This window comes from Acinonyx jubatus, chromosome A2, assembly GCF_027475565.1.
Source record: "Acinonyx jubatus isolate Ajub_Pintada_27869175 chromosome A2, VMU_Ajub_asm_v1.0, whole genome shotgun sequence".
In the NCBI taxonomy this organism is placed as follows: Eukaryota; Metazoa; Chordata; class Mammalia; order Carnivora; family Felidae; genus Acinonyx; species Acinonyx jubatus.
The window spans coordinates 18,253,792-18,273,040 of NC_069383.1; the positions used below are offsets into that span (position 1 = coordinate 18,253,792).

Below are 19,249 nucleotides of genomic sequence, written 5' to 3' on the forward strand. Positions count from 1 at the left end.
TTTTTAAATATTTATTTATTTATTTATTTATTTATTTATTTATTTATTTATTTAGAGAGACAGAGAGTGCACGATCAGGGGAGGGGCAGAGAGAGAGGGAGAGATTGAATCCCAAGCAGGCTCCTTGCTGGCAGCACGGAGTCTGACAGGGGGCTCGAACCCACAAACCATGAAATCATGACCTGAGCTGAAACCAAGAATTGGACGCTTAACCAACTAAGCCCCCCAGGTGCCCCTAGAGTAGTGGTTTTCAAACCTGCTCTCCATAAGCTGGTTTGGATCTCGGTCCCAGGGCAATTCCATTCCATGAACGTGCCCAGTCCTGGTTTCCGGGACCCCACTGCATAGTCTCCCCTCAGCCCTGCTTGTCCAACACAAGGGCTTACACAAGGAAAAACAAAGATAAGCTGAAGGGGTGAGCAGAAGCATTTAGTGACAGGAGCATATAGAGAAAAGGTTTTTATTATGACTTCCGGTAACTAGCCCCCCCAATCCTGCCTGTCCTCTACAAGAGTGAACTCAAAGAAGAGTGTGTAGTATCTTTTCTGGAAGAGAAAAGCAGGATTCAGCTGAAGAGGAGGAAATAAGTTTTTTTATTTTAAGTACTTAGTTATATTTTGTTTAAATGTATTTATTTAAACCATTCTTGACGCTGTATGATTACAGATGAAAAATTACGTGCTGAAGACTTTCGAAGTTAAGTGTTTTTTTAAAAAAAACAAGTTTTTGGACTGGTGTTCTAGAGCAGGGGTCAGCAAACTTTTTTTGCAAAGGGTCAGGTAGCAGATTGTTTTAGGCTCTGTGGGCTGTCGCAACCATTCAGATCTGCCGTTGTAACTCACCAGCAGCTTTAGAGAGTATCTAAGTGAATGGGACATATTCCAATAAAACTCTATTTACACAAACAGGCAGTGGGCCAGACTTGGCCTGAGTCACAGTTTGTCAACCCCTGTTAGATAAACTGAGATTCAATTAAACATGAGTATGGGAATTATTGAGGCCATGAAGTCATAAATCAAGTGCGACAATCCACTTGTGGTGGCTCTTCCACGCTGCACATACTAAAACTTGAAGTAAACCATTTTGCAAGTCCAAGCCTGAAAGTCTGTAACTCCAATTCCTCATGAAAAAAGTCAGGGCTCCATGAGGATGTAGGAAACCCACCCTCCGACGATAAAGCTTGGTTTCTTGACCTTTCAGATCAAGAGTATACGAAATTAGATGTTCACTGGAGTAAAGCATCTCATAGACAAGTAGCCTTGAAATTGCTTCCCCAGTGCTCTCTTGGATTACTTCTGCCACATTTTCGGCAATTCTGTTGTGTAAAAATATGTTGAGGTTGTTAGCATTGGAATAGATGTGCACACACGCGTAGTCTCCCCTGTGCGGGGAGACTGCGGATCAGGATGGTTCACTGAGGAAGATGAGGGAGGCTCAACGGGTCCGAATAGCAAAACCAAGAGCTGTGCCTTCGGTTTTGTTGGACCTTTTCTTGAGAAACCCTGTCAGCCTCCTTCATTCTCGTTGTCAGGTGTGATTTGCCTCACGGCGGTCTCTTGGCATATTCCCTCCTATAGCAGGAAATTGCCAGTTTATCTGCAGAGGTGCAAAGGTCCAGGTCAAGCCTGCCTGCATAGCCTACTCCACATACAAAGGTGGTGCATCCAATGGGGCCGTCGTGCATTATGTATGGAGAAGCTTGGTGCCTCTCCCCTCCCAAAGTGCCTGGGGCTTGAGGAACTGCCTCAAATTTGGGATTAGATGTTTAGGTGTGAAAATGTAATGGAAGGGTTTTCATTCCTTCCCGTGTCTGAGGAAAGATCATGGGTTCCCAGACAGGCCCCATATTCTTAAATTCCTCTGTTTGAGCTAATTATTAGAACTTGATTTCCATAACTTGAAACACAAGGGTTATAAATAATCATGTGTAAATGTTCTGACTGTGTATTGAGAGCTTCAGGCTGGTGTGTGTACGGGATGGCAGGATGATTCCAGATGGGGAGGGAGGGCAAGGCCACCAGCTGGGGCAGCTGAGACTGTAGAGAGTTGTGGAATACCACAGAAGCTTTAAGGTAAGAGATGGTTGCAGAAGCCAGGCCAGGCCAATGATGAGCTGAGGGATCATAGTCTGTAGAAGTGACTCCTGAGGGGTGGAAGGTAGAGGAAAAGGAGGGGTGATGGCTTGGTTCCTCATCTGAACTGCTGAGGGAGGTGAGGACTCCACGGACATCAGCAGCGGCCACAAGCCAAAGGACTTATACGAGGAACCACGTGAGACAAAGAGTGTCGGGCCCGGAAGAGAGGACTTAAAGAGCGAGGAAGTTTCTGGAACATACTGTATAGGCAACCAAACAAAGTGGGTAACAGGAGACCATCTTTCCGTTTTACCTCAGTTGTGTGTAGCTAAGGATTTTACCTCATAGCGTAGGGGAGTTTAACTGTATACCTAAGCAGTCACCAGGGAGAGGAAAGAACATAGCCACGAAAGGCAGGACCTTCAGTGTCGGGAGGATAGAGTCTTTGAGAAGTCCCCTTCTTCCATGTTATCCCAGAAGGTGACAGGGAAAAGACATGTCTGACACAAACCCAACTTTGCCCGTGCCCCCCAGGTCTGTGAGGGTAGGGGTTGTGGTAGGCAGTAGAGGCAGCCCCCCACTCTGCCTCACACCTGCTGGGTCTTCCTGGAGCCACGAGACCTGTGCTGCTCAGGACAGAGATCCACGTGAACGGTGGCACCTGCTCTCTGTGTTCATCTCATAACTTGCCCAGCTCAGAACTGCACATTTAGTGTGTTCAGGGAAACCCAACAGAGGCCGGAATCCACACCTTCCAGAAGCTAAGTAGTCTCACTTTCACTCCTGAGGTGAACTCCTGGCCCCGGGGTGCCATTTGTAGAGGATCCACGTTTCCCTTCACGGATAGTGGGGGGAAGCCTGCTCTGCAGCCATGTCCCCTGGAGCCTCATCCTTTACATCTTCAGACCCGGAGGGCCTGTCTCCACTAGGACCTCCTTGGCCTCCACAGCCTGTGGAGCAAGACTGTCTGGGTTTTGAATCTCACCTTCTACATTTGTTATGAACCTTAGGCAGGGAGCTTAATGGGCCCATCAACATCTTACTTTCTTAATCTGTAAAAAAGGAATGGGAACGCTAGTTTGTTGTGAATGTTAAGCAAGGTAATACCAAAAAGGCGTAGCATAGTGTACATAGCCAAGTATTCAGTAAGGTCAGCTACTTACCGCTGGCTTTTCTGTCACAGCCCAAAGCAGGTCTGTCCCCTCTCTTGTCAAACACCTCATTGTTGCATTTTTTCAGGCCTTCCTCTTGGACCAATGCCCACTGACATCTATGTGCATCCCACCATGTGTTTCCCGAACCTTAGGACCCAGTGCCACCCATTCCAGAACATTCTACCATCATGAGTAGCCGGCTTACTTTGGACTTCATGGAGGGGGCTTTATTCGGAGTTTTTGAGGAGGGCCCTGTGCAGAATAAGAGCAAGAGTATACCCTCCCGGACTTCTCTCTCTACAAGGTGGGTTATTAGACATTTCCGGGTGTGGGGAAGACAAACACCTAAGGATTAGAAGCACATTTCTCAGGTTCTCACCCAAGGGCTTCGCTCCCCCAACGCACCTTAGCAGTTTCTCCTGGATCCACAGTAATGCCCTTTGTTTTGTGATGATATCATCAGAGGCCAGGCTGGTTGAACTTATCTTTTCAAATGCTCTCCATTCCGGTTCAACTAGTCACCAAGAACCAACATTCAAAAACTGCAAAGCCGTTGTGCTCAGCCCAGAGCCTCACCCTCACCAACCCCCCCCCCGCCCCCACCTCCTAGAATCACACTTCCAGAAAATGTGGTCATGCCGCTCCCCGAAAGGCCGTGCCCAGTTTGTCTCCTGTAGTGCCATAGAGGATCATTAACTTCTCTGCACTTACTCAAACTTAATTATGAAACATTGGCTGCACTTGAATGCACCTTGGTCTCCTGTGGCGATTGGAGGGGGCAGGAGGGAAAGTCTGGAAGCCCCACCCTGCCCGGAGCCGGCCCAGGATCCCTGTCTTTCTCCCTCCCTTGCTATTTTGGCGAGCAGCGAGACGTTAATCTCTTCCAACTGGAGCCGCTTCACTCTGTTTTCATCCCGAGAGGAGGCCAAAAGGAGCCGACCCCAGGTTGCCATGACCTCTGCCATCACCAGCTGTGAGCCTTCGCAAGCCTTGGTGAGTGCCCCAAAAAGAGAGGGGGCAAGCTAAGGGGGAGGGGCAGAAAGGAAGAAGGAGGCCTGGAGGGGATGTCCAGGGGGAGTCCCAGTGTCCTCAATCATTATACCACCTGCCCAGGACGGTGGCTCACGTCCTAGACCAGCGTTTAGATTACTAGACAGGTGTGCCGCTCCCAGCCTGGCCGTCGTGCGGCAAAGATTCCTGCCTGAAGGCTAAACTCTGTGAATAAATTCGAAAGCCACGAGGAGGAGGTGGAGGAGGTTTTACCTTTATTCACGGGTTGGTCTCTGCTGGATCTAAATGTTTTTGTTTTTCGAGGTTTCTCAGTGTTACAATTTCTTTGGACAGAAGGACTTTCTGCAACAAAGCAAGGGAAAGAGAGAGGTCAGCAGAGAGAGAGAACTAATATTTACCAAACAACCGATACACCCCCCGGCATTTAACGTGCTTTATTTTCTTCCTTCCAAGCCAATGATGCAGGCGCTTCTGTTCCCAGGTGAGGAACCCGAGGCCCAGAGAAGCAGAGAGAAGCCTCCGGAGGCTTCTCTGGCAGGGCCTCGAGCTCTGACCCCACCACCCTTCTGACCGATTTTTGACCACCTAAAAATAACAGGGTGAACCCAGTGGAGACGCTCTGACCTCGCCAGTGGCCACCACAGGCGGAGAGAGCCCCTCTGTGCCCCGCTAGGGCTGCAGCCCAGGGTGCCTGTGGGACGGGTGTCCCCCGTGAACCTCGGCTGGGCTCTGAGAGCTGCCAGACCCCTGCCCACCGCTGCTCAGCCTCCTGGGGAAGAGGCCCTGGCCGTCTCTTCTGGAAAATCATGGGAGGCACCTGAGAGAACTCTCTTCATTTCTCTTCAGAGTTCTTTCTGCCTCTACGTCAGGCAAACAAAACAAACACCTGGGGAAAGAAATCGAAGACTCCCACATTTTGGCTTCCTGGAGGGTCTCTGGGGAGCGGCCGGTCTGGGCATGTACCCACCCCTCTCTTCAGTGGCCTGTCTTCCCTTCTTTATCAGCACCCATTTTTCTAGGATGTTTTTGGTTTCACATTGCAGGTTGCTCTGCTAGAAACTTCTAGGCATGTTAACAGGGAGAAGACAGCTTCCCGACCCTGAAAGCTTGTGGCCCAGCTAGGGGAAGGCAGGGTGCACAGAAATGTTTCTAGAACTAGAGAGAAAATGGTACATTATGTAACAGAGAGGTGCAGCGCGCTGGGAGTTCCCGGGAGAAAAAATCATATGGGTGGAGGAGGTCGGGAGACGTGGAGGGGAGGAGGCATAGAGCTCTTGCCATCAGGGAGTGGGTAGGAGAAGCAGGGGCTCAAGTTGGGGGCACAGGGTAAGCTAAGGCACTGATGCAGGATAACGGAGGCCACATTCGGAGACACCTGGACAACCCCATTGGTCGGAGCCGCGTAAATCGGGAGTGTTAGGAAACACACCTGGAGGGCCAGGTGGGGGAACGGAAGCTGTGGGGGGTATGAGTGGAGCCAGAGGGGCAAGGGATCCATCTGCCCCCCCCGGGGACTCCACCTCCGGCTCTGCTGTCCCTGCACCGGAGTCCCGGCAGCTGCAGGAGGTGGCATTGCACTCTCTCACATTTGCACGTTCCGTCCGTTCATTGGGTCTATACTGAACATGAGCGCTGGCTGCTCTCGAAGCGGGGACGCCACAGAAGGGTAAGGCACAGTTGGTGCATTCTAGGAGCTCACAGCCCAGCAGAAGGGATGGATCAGGTAACTGTTACAGAAACAGGCTGAGATGAGAGCTTCGGCAGATGTAAACACAGCACCTAGGAGGGCAGCGACACCATTCAGGGTCAGGATCCCCATTTCCCTGTCTGGGAGGGAAATCTGCCCATTTTCTGACCTTGGAGTTGAACCCCACCTCTCCTCCACAAAGCTGCTTCTCTGCCGGGGCTTCAGGCAATGCGCCCACTCCCCTCGCGTGGTCCCAGACTTCACATGCAGGCCCTACTGAAGATGTATAATGTAGAAAATCACGGGTCTTTTGAGTCTGGACCTAGAAATCCCAAGCAGGCCCACCGTTATCGCTGTCCCAGTGCCTCCTGCAGGCCGTCCAGCTCTCCACTTGAAATCAGGAAGTCCACTGATTCCTCCTAAAATGCCCTGATGTGGGACACCTGGGTGGCTGGGGCAGTTAGGCATCTGACTCTTGATTTGGGCTGAGGTCATGATCTCATGGTTGTGAGATCGAGCCCCATGTCGGGCTCTGTGCTGACATGAAGCCTGCTTAAGATCCTCCCTCCCTCCCTCCTTCCCTATCTCTCTCTCTCTCTCTCTAAAAAAAATGCCTTTCTGTGCCCTTCTCATGTTCCCAGCAGAGAGAAGACAATGTGCTCAACTGTCACACTGAGGGCCCAAACAGGAAGAAGGGGGGGCAGTCCAGGAGCCCCAGCAGCAACAACCTGGTCTATAGCATCTTGGAGGTCCCACCATGGTATCTCTGCATCCTCATGGGAATCCAGGTAACGCCACCCAGCAGGCACTGCGTCCGAAGAGGCTCTGCCTCCAAAGCGACATCAGTACACGCCCCGGTCAAATCAGTCAAGATCCACAACTTCAGGCGCTGGTGTCCTTGTCTTCCACGCAGGTGACCTCCAGGGGAACCCAGAACTCCTCGGGTCTCTTTCTCTCAGGTGTTGGGGATGGGGGTGAGGAATTAGGGGAAGATTCTCCCTCGTGCTAAGCTGAGAGGTCCCATCAAGGACGCTGTGTCATTTTTCTCTTCAAGATACCAATTCCAGTTTATTTCATTTGCAACAGCTAAAAAATTTGATAACCAATGCTTGGCAAATTTGGGGAAACCGGTACTCTCAAACCCTTCCGTTGGAATATTATTTGATGCAGCCTTTCTGGATGACAATCCGGTGTAGATCATATACCCTTTAACCCAGTCCTCAGTGCTGAAGAATTTCTCTGGATATATTGGCAGGACTTGCTAAGATAAATGCAAAGATGTTCTCGTAGCATTATTGGTAATAGTAACTTCACACCACACAACAAACAAATAAACAAAACCCTAGAAACAACGCCAAAATATCCTTCAAAAAGACTGGTTAACAAATTGTGACACATCTTACTTAGCAAATGACTTTTTTACGCAGAGAAGAGAAAAGAGAAAGATATATATTTATCTTGCAGTTAGAGAATGTGCCCCAATATATAGTAAGTGAAAAAATCAAAGTAACACTGTATAGAGTGTTAGTGTGTGTGTGTGTGTGTGTGTGTGTGTGTGTGTGTGTTAAAAACAAAGAGGTGGAAAGACAGAAATAAGTATATGCAGTGATTTGGGGGTTTGAAGGACTCATAAGAAACTCATAAAGGGATTTAGCTTTGGGAAGAAGAGCTAGAAAAGGGGAGGTGGCTTTCCCCTGTCACCTTTTATTTTGTAGCTTTTCGTGACATGGATGTGTCTCTTTTAATTTTACAAACTGTTCAATATGGAATATTAGAGATGGGTTACACTTCTTTACATATTTATGCTTTTCTACAAAATAAGAAAAGTAAATACCATACTGTTTTAAAAACATTATTATGAGCCAATGAAATAGATAATATAGATAATGTAGATCTATATTCCCTGACTCAGAAAACTGTAAGGAATTTAAGAAAGCCAAAGGCTGCCATCCAATTTCCCCAACACCATTCGTTGAAGAGACTGTCTTTTTCCCATTGGATTGTCTTTCCAGCTTTGTCAAAGATTAATTGATCATATAGTTGTGGGTCCATTTCTGGATTTTCAATTCTGTTCTATTGATCTGTGTGTCTGTTTTTGTGCCAGTACCATACTGTTTTGATCACTACAACTTTGCAACATAACATGAAGTCTGGAATTGTGATGCCTCCAGCTTTGCTTTGTTTTTTCAAAATTGCTTTGGTTATTTGGGGGGGGGGGGTCTTTTGTGGTTCCGTGCAAATTTTAGGATTGTTTGTTCTAGCTCTGTGAAAATGCGACTGCTATTTTGACGGGGATCTTGCTGAATGTTTAGATTGCTTTGGGTGGCATGGACATTTTAACAAATGCCTGTTCTTCCAGTCCATGAGCATGGAACGTCTTTCCATGTTTCCGTGTTTTATAGTTTCCAGGGTACAGGTCTTTCACCTCTTTGGTTAGATTTATTCCTAGGTATCTTACTACTTTGGGTGCAATTGTAAATGGGATTGTCTTCTTAATTTCTCTTTCTGCTCCTTCATTATTGGTGTATAGAAATGCAACAGATTTCTGTACATTGGTTTTGTATCCTGTGACTTCACTGAATTCATATATCAATTCTAGCAGTTTTGTGATGGAGTCTTTCAGATTTTCTTTATATAGTATCATGTCATCTGCAGATCGTGAAAGTTTTATCTCTTCCTTGCCAATTTGGATGCCTTTTATTTCTTTTTGCTGTGGGATTGCTGAGGCTAGGACTTCCAGTAGTATGTTGAATAAAACTGATGACAGTGGACATCCTTGTCTTGTTCCTGACCTTAGGGGGAGAGCTCTCCATTTTTTTCTCCATTGAGGATGATGTTAGCTGTGGGTTTTTCTTATGTGGCCTTTGTTATGTTGAGATATATATATTGCCTCCAAACCTACTTTGTTGAGGGTTTTTATCATGAATGGATGTTGTACTTTGTCAAATGCTTTTTCTGCATCTACTGAAATGATCATATAGTTCTCATCCTTTATTTTACTGATGCGATATATTGCATTGATTGATTTGAGAGTATTGAACCACCATTGCAACCCAGGAATAAATCCCACTTTGAGCGCGCTGAATGATTTTTTAAATGTATTGTTGAATTTGGTTTCCTAGTATTTTATTGAAGATTTTTGCATCTATATTCATATTGGCCTACAGTTCTCTTTTTTAGTGGTGTCTTTATCAGGTTTTGGTGTCAGGATAATGCTGGCCTCATAGAATGAATTTGGAGGTTTTCCTTCCTTTTCTAGTTTTGGAATAGTTAAAGAATAACAGCTATTAACTCCTCTTTTTATGTTTGATGGCATTTACCTGTGAAGCCATCTGGCCCTAGACTTGTTTCTTGGAAGTTTTTTGGTTACTAATTCAATCTCTTTTCTGGTTATCAGCCTGTTCAAATTTTCTATTTCTTCCCAGTTTCAGTTTTGGTATTTTATATGTTTCTAGGAATCTATCCATTTCTTCCAGGTTGTCCAATTTGTTGGCACATAGTTTTTCATAATATTCTGTTACAATTATTTGTATTTCTGTAATGTTGGCTGTTATTTCTCCTCTCTCATCTGTGATTTTATTTATTTGAGACCTTTCTCTTTTCTTTTTGATCAACCTGGCCTGAAGTTTATCAATTTTATTGATTTTTTTTTCCAAAGAACCAGCTGCTGGTTTCGTTGATCTTTTCTATTGTTTTTTGTTTTTGTTTTTGTTTTTTAGTTTGTCATTTATTTCTGCTCTAATCTTTATTATTACCTTTTTTCTGCTGGTTTTAGGTTTTGTTTGTTGTTCTTTTTCTAGCTCCTTTAGGGGTTAGTTTAGGTTATCCATTTGAGATTTTTCTTGCTACTTAAGGCAGGCTTGTATTGCTATATACTTCCCTCTTAGAACCGTTTTTGCTGAATCCCAAAGGTTTTGGATTGTTGTTTTTATTTTCATTTGTTTCTTTTATTTCCTGGTTGTCCCATTCACTGTTTAGTAGCATGTTATTTAACTTCCATGTATTTGTGATCTTTCCAGATTTTTTCTTGTGGTTGACTTCTAGTTTCATAGCATTGTGATCAGAAAACATGAATAGTAAGACTTGGATCTTCTTGAATTTGAGGCTTGCTGTGTGGGCTGATGTCTGATCTATTCTGGAAAATGTTCTGTGTGCACTTGAAAAAATGTATATTCTGCTGTTTTAGGATGGAATGTTCTGAATATATCTGTTAAATCCATCTGTTCCAGTGTGTCATTGAAAGCCATTGTTTCCTTGTGGATTTTCGGTTTAGATGATCTGTTTATTGATATAAGTGGGGTGTAAAAGTCCCTTACTATTATTGTATAATTATTGATTAGTTCCTTTATATTTGCTATTAACTGTTTTTATTTATTTGGGAGTTTCTATGTTGGGTGCATAAATATTTACAATTGTTGCAACTCCTTGTTGGATTGTCCCCTTTATTATTATATAGTGTCCTTCTTTGTGTCTTGCTACAGTCTTTGTTTTAAAGTCGATTTTGTCTGAAATAAGTATTGATACTCTGAGTTTCTTTTGACATCCATTTGCATGATAGCTATTTCTCCATCCCCTCACTTTCAATCTGCAAGTGTCTTTAGGTCTAAAATGAGTCTCTTACAGGCAACATATAGATGGGTCTTGTTTTTTAATTTATTCTGTTGCCCTAGGCCTTTTGATTGAACTATTTAGTCCATTTGCATTCAAAGTAATTTTTTTTAATTTTATAATGTTTGTTTATATTTTTTTATTTTTTAATTTACATCCAAGTTAGTTAGTGTATAGTGCAATAATGATTTCAGTAGTAGATTCCAGTGATTCATCCCCTGTGTATAACACCCAGTGTTCATCCCAACAAGTGTCCTCCTTAATGCCCTATACCCATTTAGCCCATCCCCCACTGACAACCCCTCCAGCAACCCTGTTTGTTCTCTATATTTAAGAGTCTCTTATGTTTTATCCCCTTCCCTATTTTTGTATTATTTTTGCTTCCCCTCCCTTATGTTCATCTGTTTTGTATCTTAAATTCCACGTATGAATGAAGTCACATGCTATTTGTCTTTCTCTGCCTGACTAATTTGGCTTAGCAGAATACCCTCTATTTCCATCCACATGGTTACAAATAACAAGCTTTCATTCTTTTTGATTGCCAAGTAATACTCCATTGGCTATATATACCACATCTTCTTTATCCATTCATCTGTCGATGGACATTTGGCCTCTTTTCACATTTTCACTATTGTCGATAGTGCTGCTATAAACATTGGGGTGTATGTGCCCCTTCGAAACAGTGGCATGTATCCCTAGGATAAATACCTCGCAGTTCAATTGCTGGGTCATAGGGTAGTTCTATTTTTAATTTTTTGAAGAACCTCCATACTGTTTTCCAGAGTGGCTGCACCAGTTTGCATTCCCACCAGCAGTGCCAAAGAAATCCTCTTTCTCTGCATCCTCACCAACATCTGTTGTTGCCTGAGTTTAATTTTAGCCATTCTGACTGGTGTGAGGTGGTATCTCATTGTGGTTTTGATTTGCGTTTCCCTGATGATGAATGATGTTGAGCATTTTTTCATGTGTCGGTTGGCTATCTGGATGTCTTCTTTGGAGAAGTGTCTATTCATGTCTTTTGCCCATTTCTTCACTGGATTATTTATTTTTTAGGTGTTGAATTTCATAAGTTCTTTATAGATTTTGGATACTAACGCTTTATCTGATATGTCCTTTGCAAATATCTTCTCCCATTCTGTCAGTTGCCTTTTAGTTTTGCTGATTGTTTCCTTCGCTGTGCAGAAGCTTCAAAGTAATTATTGATACATATGTGTTTATTGACATTTTATCACTTGTTTTGTGGTTGTTTCTGAAAGTTTTCTCTGATCCTTTCTTGTCTTTCTCTCTGTCATCTTTTGCTGATGTTCTTTAGTGGTATATTTGGACTTATTTCTCTTTATTCTTTTCATGTTTATTAATGGCTTTTGATATATGGTTGCCATTAGGTTTGTATATAACTTCTGCATATAGCAGTCTCTATTAAATCGATAGTTAAGTTTGAACCCATTCTTTTCTCCTCTCCTCTCCCACATTTTAAGTGTATATTATTATACTTTATATTTTTGTGGGTGGGAGTTCCTTAACTGATTTTCTACAGAAATATTCATTTTTACTGCTTTTGTGTTTCCTACCTTTATACTGTCACTTTTGATCTCTCCTTTCCACTCAGAGAGTCTCCTTTAATATTTCTTGCAGGGCTGGTTTAGTGATTTACAAACTCCTTTAGTTTTTGTTTGTCCGGGAAACTTTTTATCTCTCCTTCTATTCTGAATGATAGCCTTGCTGGACAGAGTATTCTGGGCTTCAGATTTTTCCCATTCAGCACTTTAAATATATCATGCCACTTCCTTCTGGTTTGCAACATTTCTGTTGAAAAATCTCCTGCTAGCCTTATGGGTTTTCCCTTGTAAGTTAATGACTTCTTTTGCTGCTTCGTCTTGCTGCTTTTAAGATATTTCCTTTATCACTATATTTTGCAAGTTTAATTACAATATGTCTTGGTGTGGGTCTGCTTTTGTTGATTTTGTTGGGAGTTCTCTGTGCCTCCTGGATCTGGATATCTGTTTCCTTCCTCAGATTAGGAAAGTTTTCAGCTCTTATTTCTTCAAATAAATTTTCTGCCCCCCTTTCTCTCTCTTCTTCTTCTGGGACTCCTATAATACAAATGTTATTATGTTTGATGGAGTCACTGAGTTCCCTAAGTGTATTCTCATTTTGTGCAATTTTTTTTTTCTCTCTTTTGTTCAGCTTGATTACTTTCCATTACTTTCTTCTAGGTTACTAACTTGTTACTCTGCTTCTGCCATCCTGTTATTCATTCCATCAAGCGTGTTTTTCATTTGGTTTATCGAGCCCTTTATCTCTGCTGTGTTATTCCTTATCTCTGTGTTAAGGGTCTCACTCCTGTCTTCCACTCTTTTTTTTTTGTTAAGTCCGGTGAGTGTCTTTGTGATCATTGCTTTAAATTCTCTATCAGGCAGGTTATTTATATTTGCTTATATTTCCATTTCTTTAGGTCTCTGGCCATGGCCCTGTCCCGTTCTTTCATTTGGGATAAATTTCTCTGTCTCCCCATTTTTCTGCCCTCTCTGTGTCTGTTTCTCTGTGTCAAGAAAGTCAGCTATGACTTGTGCTCTTCAAAGTAGTGACTTTATGAAGAGGAGGTCCTGGAGTGCCCTGCAGTGCAGTGTCCCTCTTCACCAGAACCTGGCACTTCAGGAAAGTATCCTGCATGTGCTGCTTACACCCTGCTGTTGTATCTGAATCATCTTTCCTTTCAGTACAGTCGTCTGCACGGACTCTCTGCCTGTTGTGGGCAGTAGTTCCTCTATGTGGTGTTAGTGGGAGCCAGGCAGGCCGGCTCCGAGGGGGCATACCTGCCAGGGAATTGGGGAACGGGGCAGTGGTGTTAGGAAAATTTGCATTGGGCCACTAGTCCTTTGCCGGATCCCCCAAAGCACTGAGGTGGTTGTTGGCTGGGGGCTGCGTGTCAGGGCGGCAAGGGGTGTGAGGCTGAGTTCCATGCATGTGGGAATGGGGCGGGGGGTGGGGGGTGGTTTGGGGGGACCTGTGACTGGGTGAGGCAAACACCACTGGGCGGGGCTTTAACAAAATTTGTCCTGGGCCCCGAGCTGAGGCTACAAGTGTCTGTGCAGCCCACCTCTGGCAGGTGGCTCTGTGTTCATGCTGGGGGGAGGGGGAGGGGGAGGAAAATGGCACCTGCCAGCTCTCTCCTTTTCAAGGTCCCCCGGCACACTCCAAAATCACTTGGAGCAGATCTGTCTCCTGTTTGCCCCAGAGGTTGTGTAAACTGCCATTTTTACCTTGCCTCTCCATGCAGGCTGCTGGCTCTTTAAGGGCAGTGACCGACTATCACCTGCCTTTCCAGCTGGCCCAGTGCTGAGTCAGCTGACTTTTAAAGCTCCAGGCTCCAAGTCCCCCTGGTTTTACAAACTCACTGAATTCAGCCCCTCTGGCTTTTAAAGCCAAACGTTATAGGGATTAGTCTTCCCTGTGTGAGCTCCCTGGTGCGAGGGCCCATTTCTCCGCCCTGTATGTGTGCACAGCTCTCTCCCTCCCGTGGGCAGCCTCCCTCCACCTTTCTGACCTTCCTAAACTTTCAGATGCAGCTTCTCCATATTTAGTCGTGGAGTTTGTTCTGCCAGTCTTTGGATCGCTGTCCGGTTTATTGACTTGGATGTGGATGATACCTACTTGTAAGCGTGGGAGAGGGTGAGCTCCTCCTACTAAGCCATCTTCCCAAGTTCCAAGTCTCCTGCCCGTCTTTAAATCTGATGGTTTGGTTTTTGCTATTGAGCTCTAGGAGTTCCTTTTTTGGATGAGTTAACATTTTTTGGATGTTAACCCCCTTATCAGATAGATGGTTTGCAAACTGCAAGTATTTTCTCCTATTCTTCGGATGCCTTTTTATTTTGCTGATGGTTCCTTTTGCTGCGCAGAAGCTTTTTAGTTTGATGTAGTCCCACTTGTTTATTTTTGCTTCTGTTGTTTGAGCTTTTGGTGTCATAGCTAATAATCTTTGTCCAGACCAATGTTAAGGAGCTTTTCCATTGTGTTTTCTTCCAGGAGTTTTACAGTTTCAGGCCTTATATTTAAGTCCTTAATCCATTTTTGAATTACTTTTTGTGAGTGGTGCAAGACAGGAGTCCATTTTCATTCTTCTGTATGTGGTTATCCAGATTTCGCAATATCATTTATTGAAGAGACTATCCTTTCCCCTTGAGCCTTTTTGGCTTGCTTGTCAAATATTAGTTGACCATATATGCATGGGGTTATTTCTGGGCTCTCAGTTCTGTTCTACTGGTTTATTTGTCTACTTTTATAACAGTACCATACTGGGGCGCCTGGCTGGCTCAGTCAGTTAAGTGTCCGACTTCGGCTCAGGTCATGATCTCACAGTCTGTGAGTTCAAGCCCCGTGTCGGGCTCTGTTCTGACAGCTTGGAGCCTGGAGCCTGCTTCAGCTTCTGTGCCTCCCTCTCTCTCTGCCCCTCTCCTGTTCATGCTCTGTCTCTGTCTCAAAAATAAATAAACATTAAGAAAAAAATTATGACAGTACCATACTGATTTTTTGTGGGTTTTTTTTATTTTTTATTAAAAAAAATTTTTTTTTAACATTTATTTATTTTTGAGACAGGGAGAGACAGAGCATGAACGGGGGAGGGCCAGAGAGAGAGAGGGAGACACAGAATCTGAAACAGACTCCAGGCTCTGAGCTGTCAGCACAGAGCCCAACGCGGGGCTTGAACTCACGAACCGCGAGATCATGACCTGAGCCAAAGTCAGACGCTTAACCGACTGAGCCACCCAGGCGCCCCTGTGGGTTTTTTTTTTTTAAATAACGTTCCTCCAGTTTTCAAAAACTGCCATAAAATTTAGCAAAGAGGCTGCTTATTTATGTCGTTGAAAAATGAAAATCTGGTATGTTTTTGTTATTTCCTTTTTGTCTCACTTTTTAAACTAAGGAAAATATCAAAATATCAACCAGTTCTCAAGTACCATACTTACTGTTTGATTACTATAGCTTTGTAATAAAAATTTGAAATGAGGGGGTTGCCTGAGTGGCTCAATCGGTTGAGCGTCTGACTCTTGACATCAGCTCAGGCCATGATCTCACAGTTTGTAAGTTCTAGCCCCGTGTCTAGCTCCACACTGAGCATAGAGCCTGCTTGGGATTCTCTCTCTTCCTCTACCCTGCTTTCTCTCTCTCTCTCTCAAAATAAAGAAACTAAAAAGAAAAAAAAAAGTTTGAAATGAGGAATTGGGATGGCTCCAGCCTTGTTCTTCTTTTTAAGGATTACTTTGGCCGTTTGAAGTCTTGTTGTTCCACACAAATTATGACATTGTTTTTTCTATTTCTGTGAGGAATGTCATTAAAATTTTGATACAAATTTCATTGAATCGATACATGGCTTTGGATAGTATGGAAATTTTAATAGCATTAATTCTTCCTCCCTCCTGCTAATTTTCTGCTTAGTTTATTCTTCTTGTTCTAGTTCCTTGAGGTGTAAAGTCATTCGAGATTTTTCTTCTAGGTGTTTATCGCCATAAGCTCTTCAAACTGCTTTTGCCACATTGCATAAGTTTTGATATGTTGCGTTTCCATTTTTGTTTGTCTCAAGACATTTTTCGATTTCTTTTGATTTCTTCTTATTCCCGTTGGTTGTTCAGAAGGGTATTGCTTAATTTCCACAAATGTGTGAATTTTCTGGCTTTCCTCCTGTTTCATGCCATTCAGACCCATGGTATGATTTCATTCATGAAATTTGCTAAGACTTTTTGTGACTTAACATATGATCTATCTGGAGAATGTGTTCAGGGCTTCCTGCTCATTAGTCTTGCCCTCACCTTGTACCTTGTTTTAATTTATGAGCCTCTTGCCTTCTTCTTATTCTTAAGGCCCCTTCCTTGGCTCCTGTTATGTCCTGCTATTTTGTGTCCCTGCCTTGGTTTCTCATGGAGGATATCGGTTCCCAGTGCCAGGGTTCTGCCCTTGAACCCCAGACCCTCTGGTTAGGTCCCTGTTAGTTGCTGTCTGGTCTTCCTACTTCCTACTGCTTCTCTGGATCTCTGCCTGTCACTCATGGTCCGGCTTGAGTAGCGCTCTTTCCTCTCTTTCCTCTGGCGGAAGAATGGGAATGAGGGTGGGATCAGGTAACCCGTGGCATCTGCTTAACCGTCCACTCTCTCTGCTCCGCCCACAGCACTTCCTCACGGCCCTGGGGGGGCTCGTGTCAGTGCCACTCATCCTGGCCAAGGACCTGTGTCTGCAGCATGACCCCCTGACTCAGAGCTACCTCATCAGCACAATTTTCTTCGTCTCTGGCTTCTGTACTCTCCTGCAAGTGTTTTTTGGAGTCAGGTAGGTAAAACTCTTTTCCCGGGATTCTGACTTTTACCTGCTGGGGTATCAGCAAGATTTGCTTGGCTTACAGCTGCAGAGGTGTTTAGGTGGACATGATGGAGGGAACATGGGACTGGGAATCAGAGCCTGGGTTCAGGTCCTGGCTCCAACACTTACTTTCCATATTAGCTAGGATTCTTGATGAAAGTTCTGTAAGTCCAGATTGGCTTAGGCAAAAAATTGTTCTTTATCGGTGTATAAGGTCAAGGGAAGAGAAAGGCAAGGTTACACCATGCATCAGGAGCACATTGAACCAGGGGCTCAAGTGCCACTGGGACTTTTTCTTCTCCTCTTGTCTCTACAAAGGCCTGCCCCTGGTATTTGCGAGATGCAGGGCAAGGGTACAAATGGAGACCCACACGCTGCATGTCTAAAACCAAACTTACAAACTCTTAAATAAGATATGTTCTGGTCATTCTACCTGGAAGGCCAGGTTTGAATTTAAAATTTTTTCACTGCTCTAAGTTCTGCTTTGGGACCTAGTCACATGGGGAGGGCCAACCCCCAGCCTGTGGCCTTCCCCCTTGTCTTCTTATGTCAAGTTTTGCTCCAGATCATAAATGTCCTTACACTCATGAATGTGGGCTGCATACCCACCCCCAACACACATATGCACATGCACATACACACATACACCAGATTCTCCAAATAGCTGACGCTTGGCCACCCTCCATAGGCCTAGGGGTATGTACACCTGCATCATGGTCTGCCTTCAGCAGGGCAGACCTGGGGAAGAGGCCCAAGCAGGTTCTGGAAGAGGCTCAGGGCCATTTGGGCAGAGGAATTCTTGAGTCTCAAAGGGGAGAGGCACACAGACATGAGGTGGACAGAATCCCTTGGCCCCGCAGATGCCTCCCGGAGGAGGGAGAGTGGAGCCCCCTGGGACAGCAGGCTAAGTACAGGGGGCTCTCCTTTCCTCGTCTGGATGCAGGGCTGTCTCTTCCTCACACTGTCAGTGCCTGTGCTTCATTGTCGCGGTCACGCTTCCCGCACAGGACTGGAGACAGGCTGCTGGCAGTCCTCACGCTTGTCTTCCAGAGCAGCTGAGGACTGCTCTGGCTGGCCTCGCATTTTAAAATTCCAGGGAAGCGCTCTGATGGGTGCGACTTAAGCCAGATGCCCAGCTCTCACCCATCAGGGCAACACATATGGCAGCTCTCGTTCGGGAAAACTTCCTAAAGAGTCAGGGAAGGAGAGTTCTGTTCTGAACAGACGAGACAGCAGGGATTCGCTGAACTGTGTATGTGGTTTGGTACCCGGAAAACAAGGCCGATGATAGTATGGCCTTTTCTCCCTGACAGTAAGATTGAGATGAGCAAAATCGTTATAATCAGTGGAATCACCTTTATAAATAAATAAATAAATAAATAAATAAATAAATAAAAACACCATCAAGTCCTTTATGTTCATATGTAGGTTGCAAAAATTAGCCTGAGTAAAATGGGGTTCTGTGGCTCTGGAGCTGGTCTGGACAAAATTGCGAGGCCTGGAAAATGTGTCTTCGGAACTTTTCCCTCCTCATTTCGACACATCGTCTCTTCATATTCTCCACCACCACCCCCGCCCCAGCTTGTCTCCCAGAAAGAACTCTGCACCATGGCTCCCTTCTAGGTTATCAGGAGGGATCAGGACATCCCTCTCTGCAGGTCGTCCAGACCTCTCCTGCTCACCCCAGATCTGTTAGTCGTGGGCCTTCTTCCTTTATCATTTATTTAACATCGAGTCCAAGGACATATCCAAGTTTTGTTCAGCCTGAAGGATGTCCAGTTTTCGGTGTCCCCTTTAAGAAGGACACAAAAGTATGAGTACAAAATCCTGCATGAGAGACAATACTACATTGAAAAAAAAAATCATGATAAATTACGACATTTTTTAAAAATTTTTTTTAACATTTATTTATTTTTGAGACAGAGACAGAGCATGAACGGGGGAGGGTCAGAGAGAGAGGGAGACACAGAATCCAAAACAGGCTCCAGGCTCTGAGCGGTCAGCACAGAGCCCGAAGTGGGGCTCGAACTCACGGAACGTGAGATCATGACCTGAGCTGAAGTCGGACGTTTAGCTGACTGAGCCACCCAGGCGCCCCAAATTACGACATTTAAAAAGCAGATTAACACCACAAATGTCACAAATTCCAAATTTTTCCAATCTTTTTTTAATTTTATTTTAAAGTTATTTATTTATTTATTTATTTATTTTGTGAGAGAAAGAGAGCACAAACAGGGAAGGGGCGGAGAGAGAGGAAGAAAGAGAGAAACCCAAGCAGGCTCCACCCTGTCAGCGCAGATCCTGACGTGGGGCTCGAACTCACAAACCGCGAGAACAAGACCTGAGCTGAATAACAGGAGTCA

The 19,249-nt window shown here is 44.6% G+C and overlaps 1 protein-coding gene across 3 annotated transcripts in view; it reads left to right on the plus strand.

Moving 5' to 3' along the window:
- Window positions 1-3,943: 3,943 nt before the first annotated feature.
- LOC106975715 (solute carrier family 23 member 1-like) overlaps window positions 3,944-19,249 on the plus strand; it is a 55,845-nt gene continuing 40,539 nt past the window's right edge. Inside the window, exons 1-3 of one of the 3 annotated variants that reach the window (XM_015073059.3) lie at window positions 3,944-4,222; window positions 6,569-6,715; window positions 16,699-16,856. In XM_015073059.3, coding sequence (XP_014928545.3) covers window positions 3,953-4,222; window positions 6,569-6,715; window positions 16,699-16,856 — 575 coding nt within the window. In that variant the 5' untranslated portion in view covers window positions 3,944-3,952. The remainder of the gene's footprint in view (window positions 4,223-6,568; window positions 6,716-16,698; window positions 16,857-19,249) is intronic. The other 2 variants (XM_015073061.3, XM_015073062.3) reach the window with 2 other exon arrangements.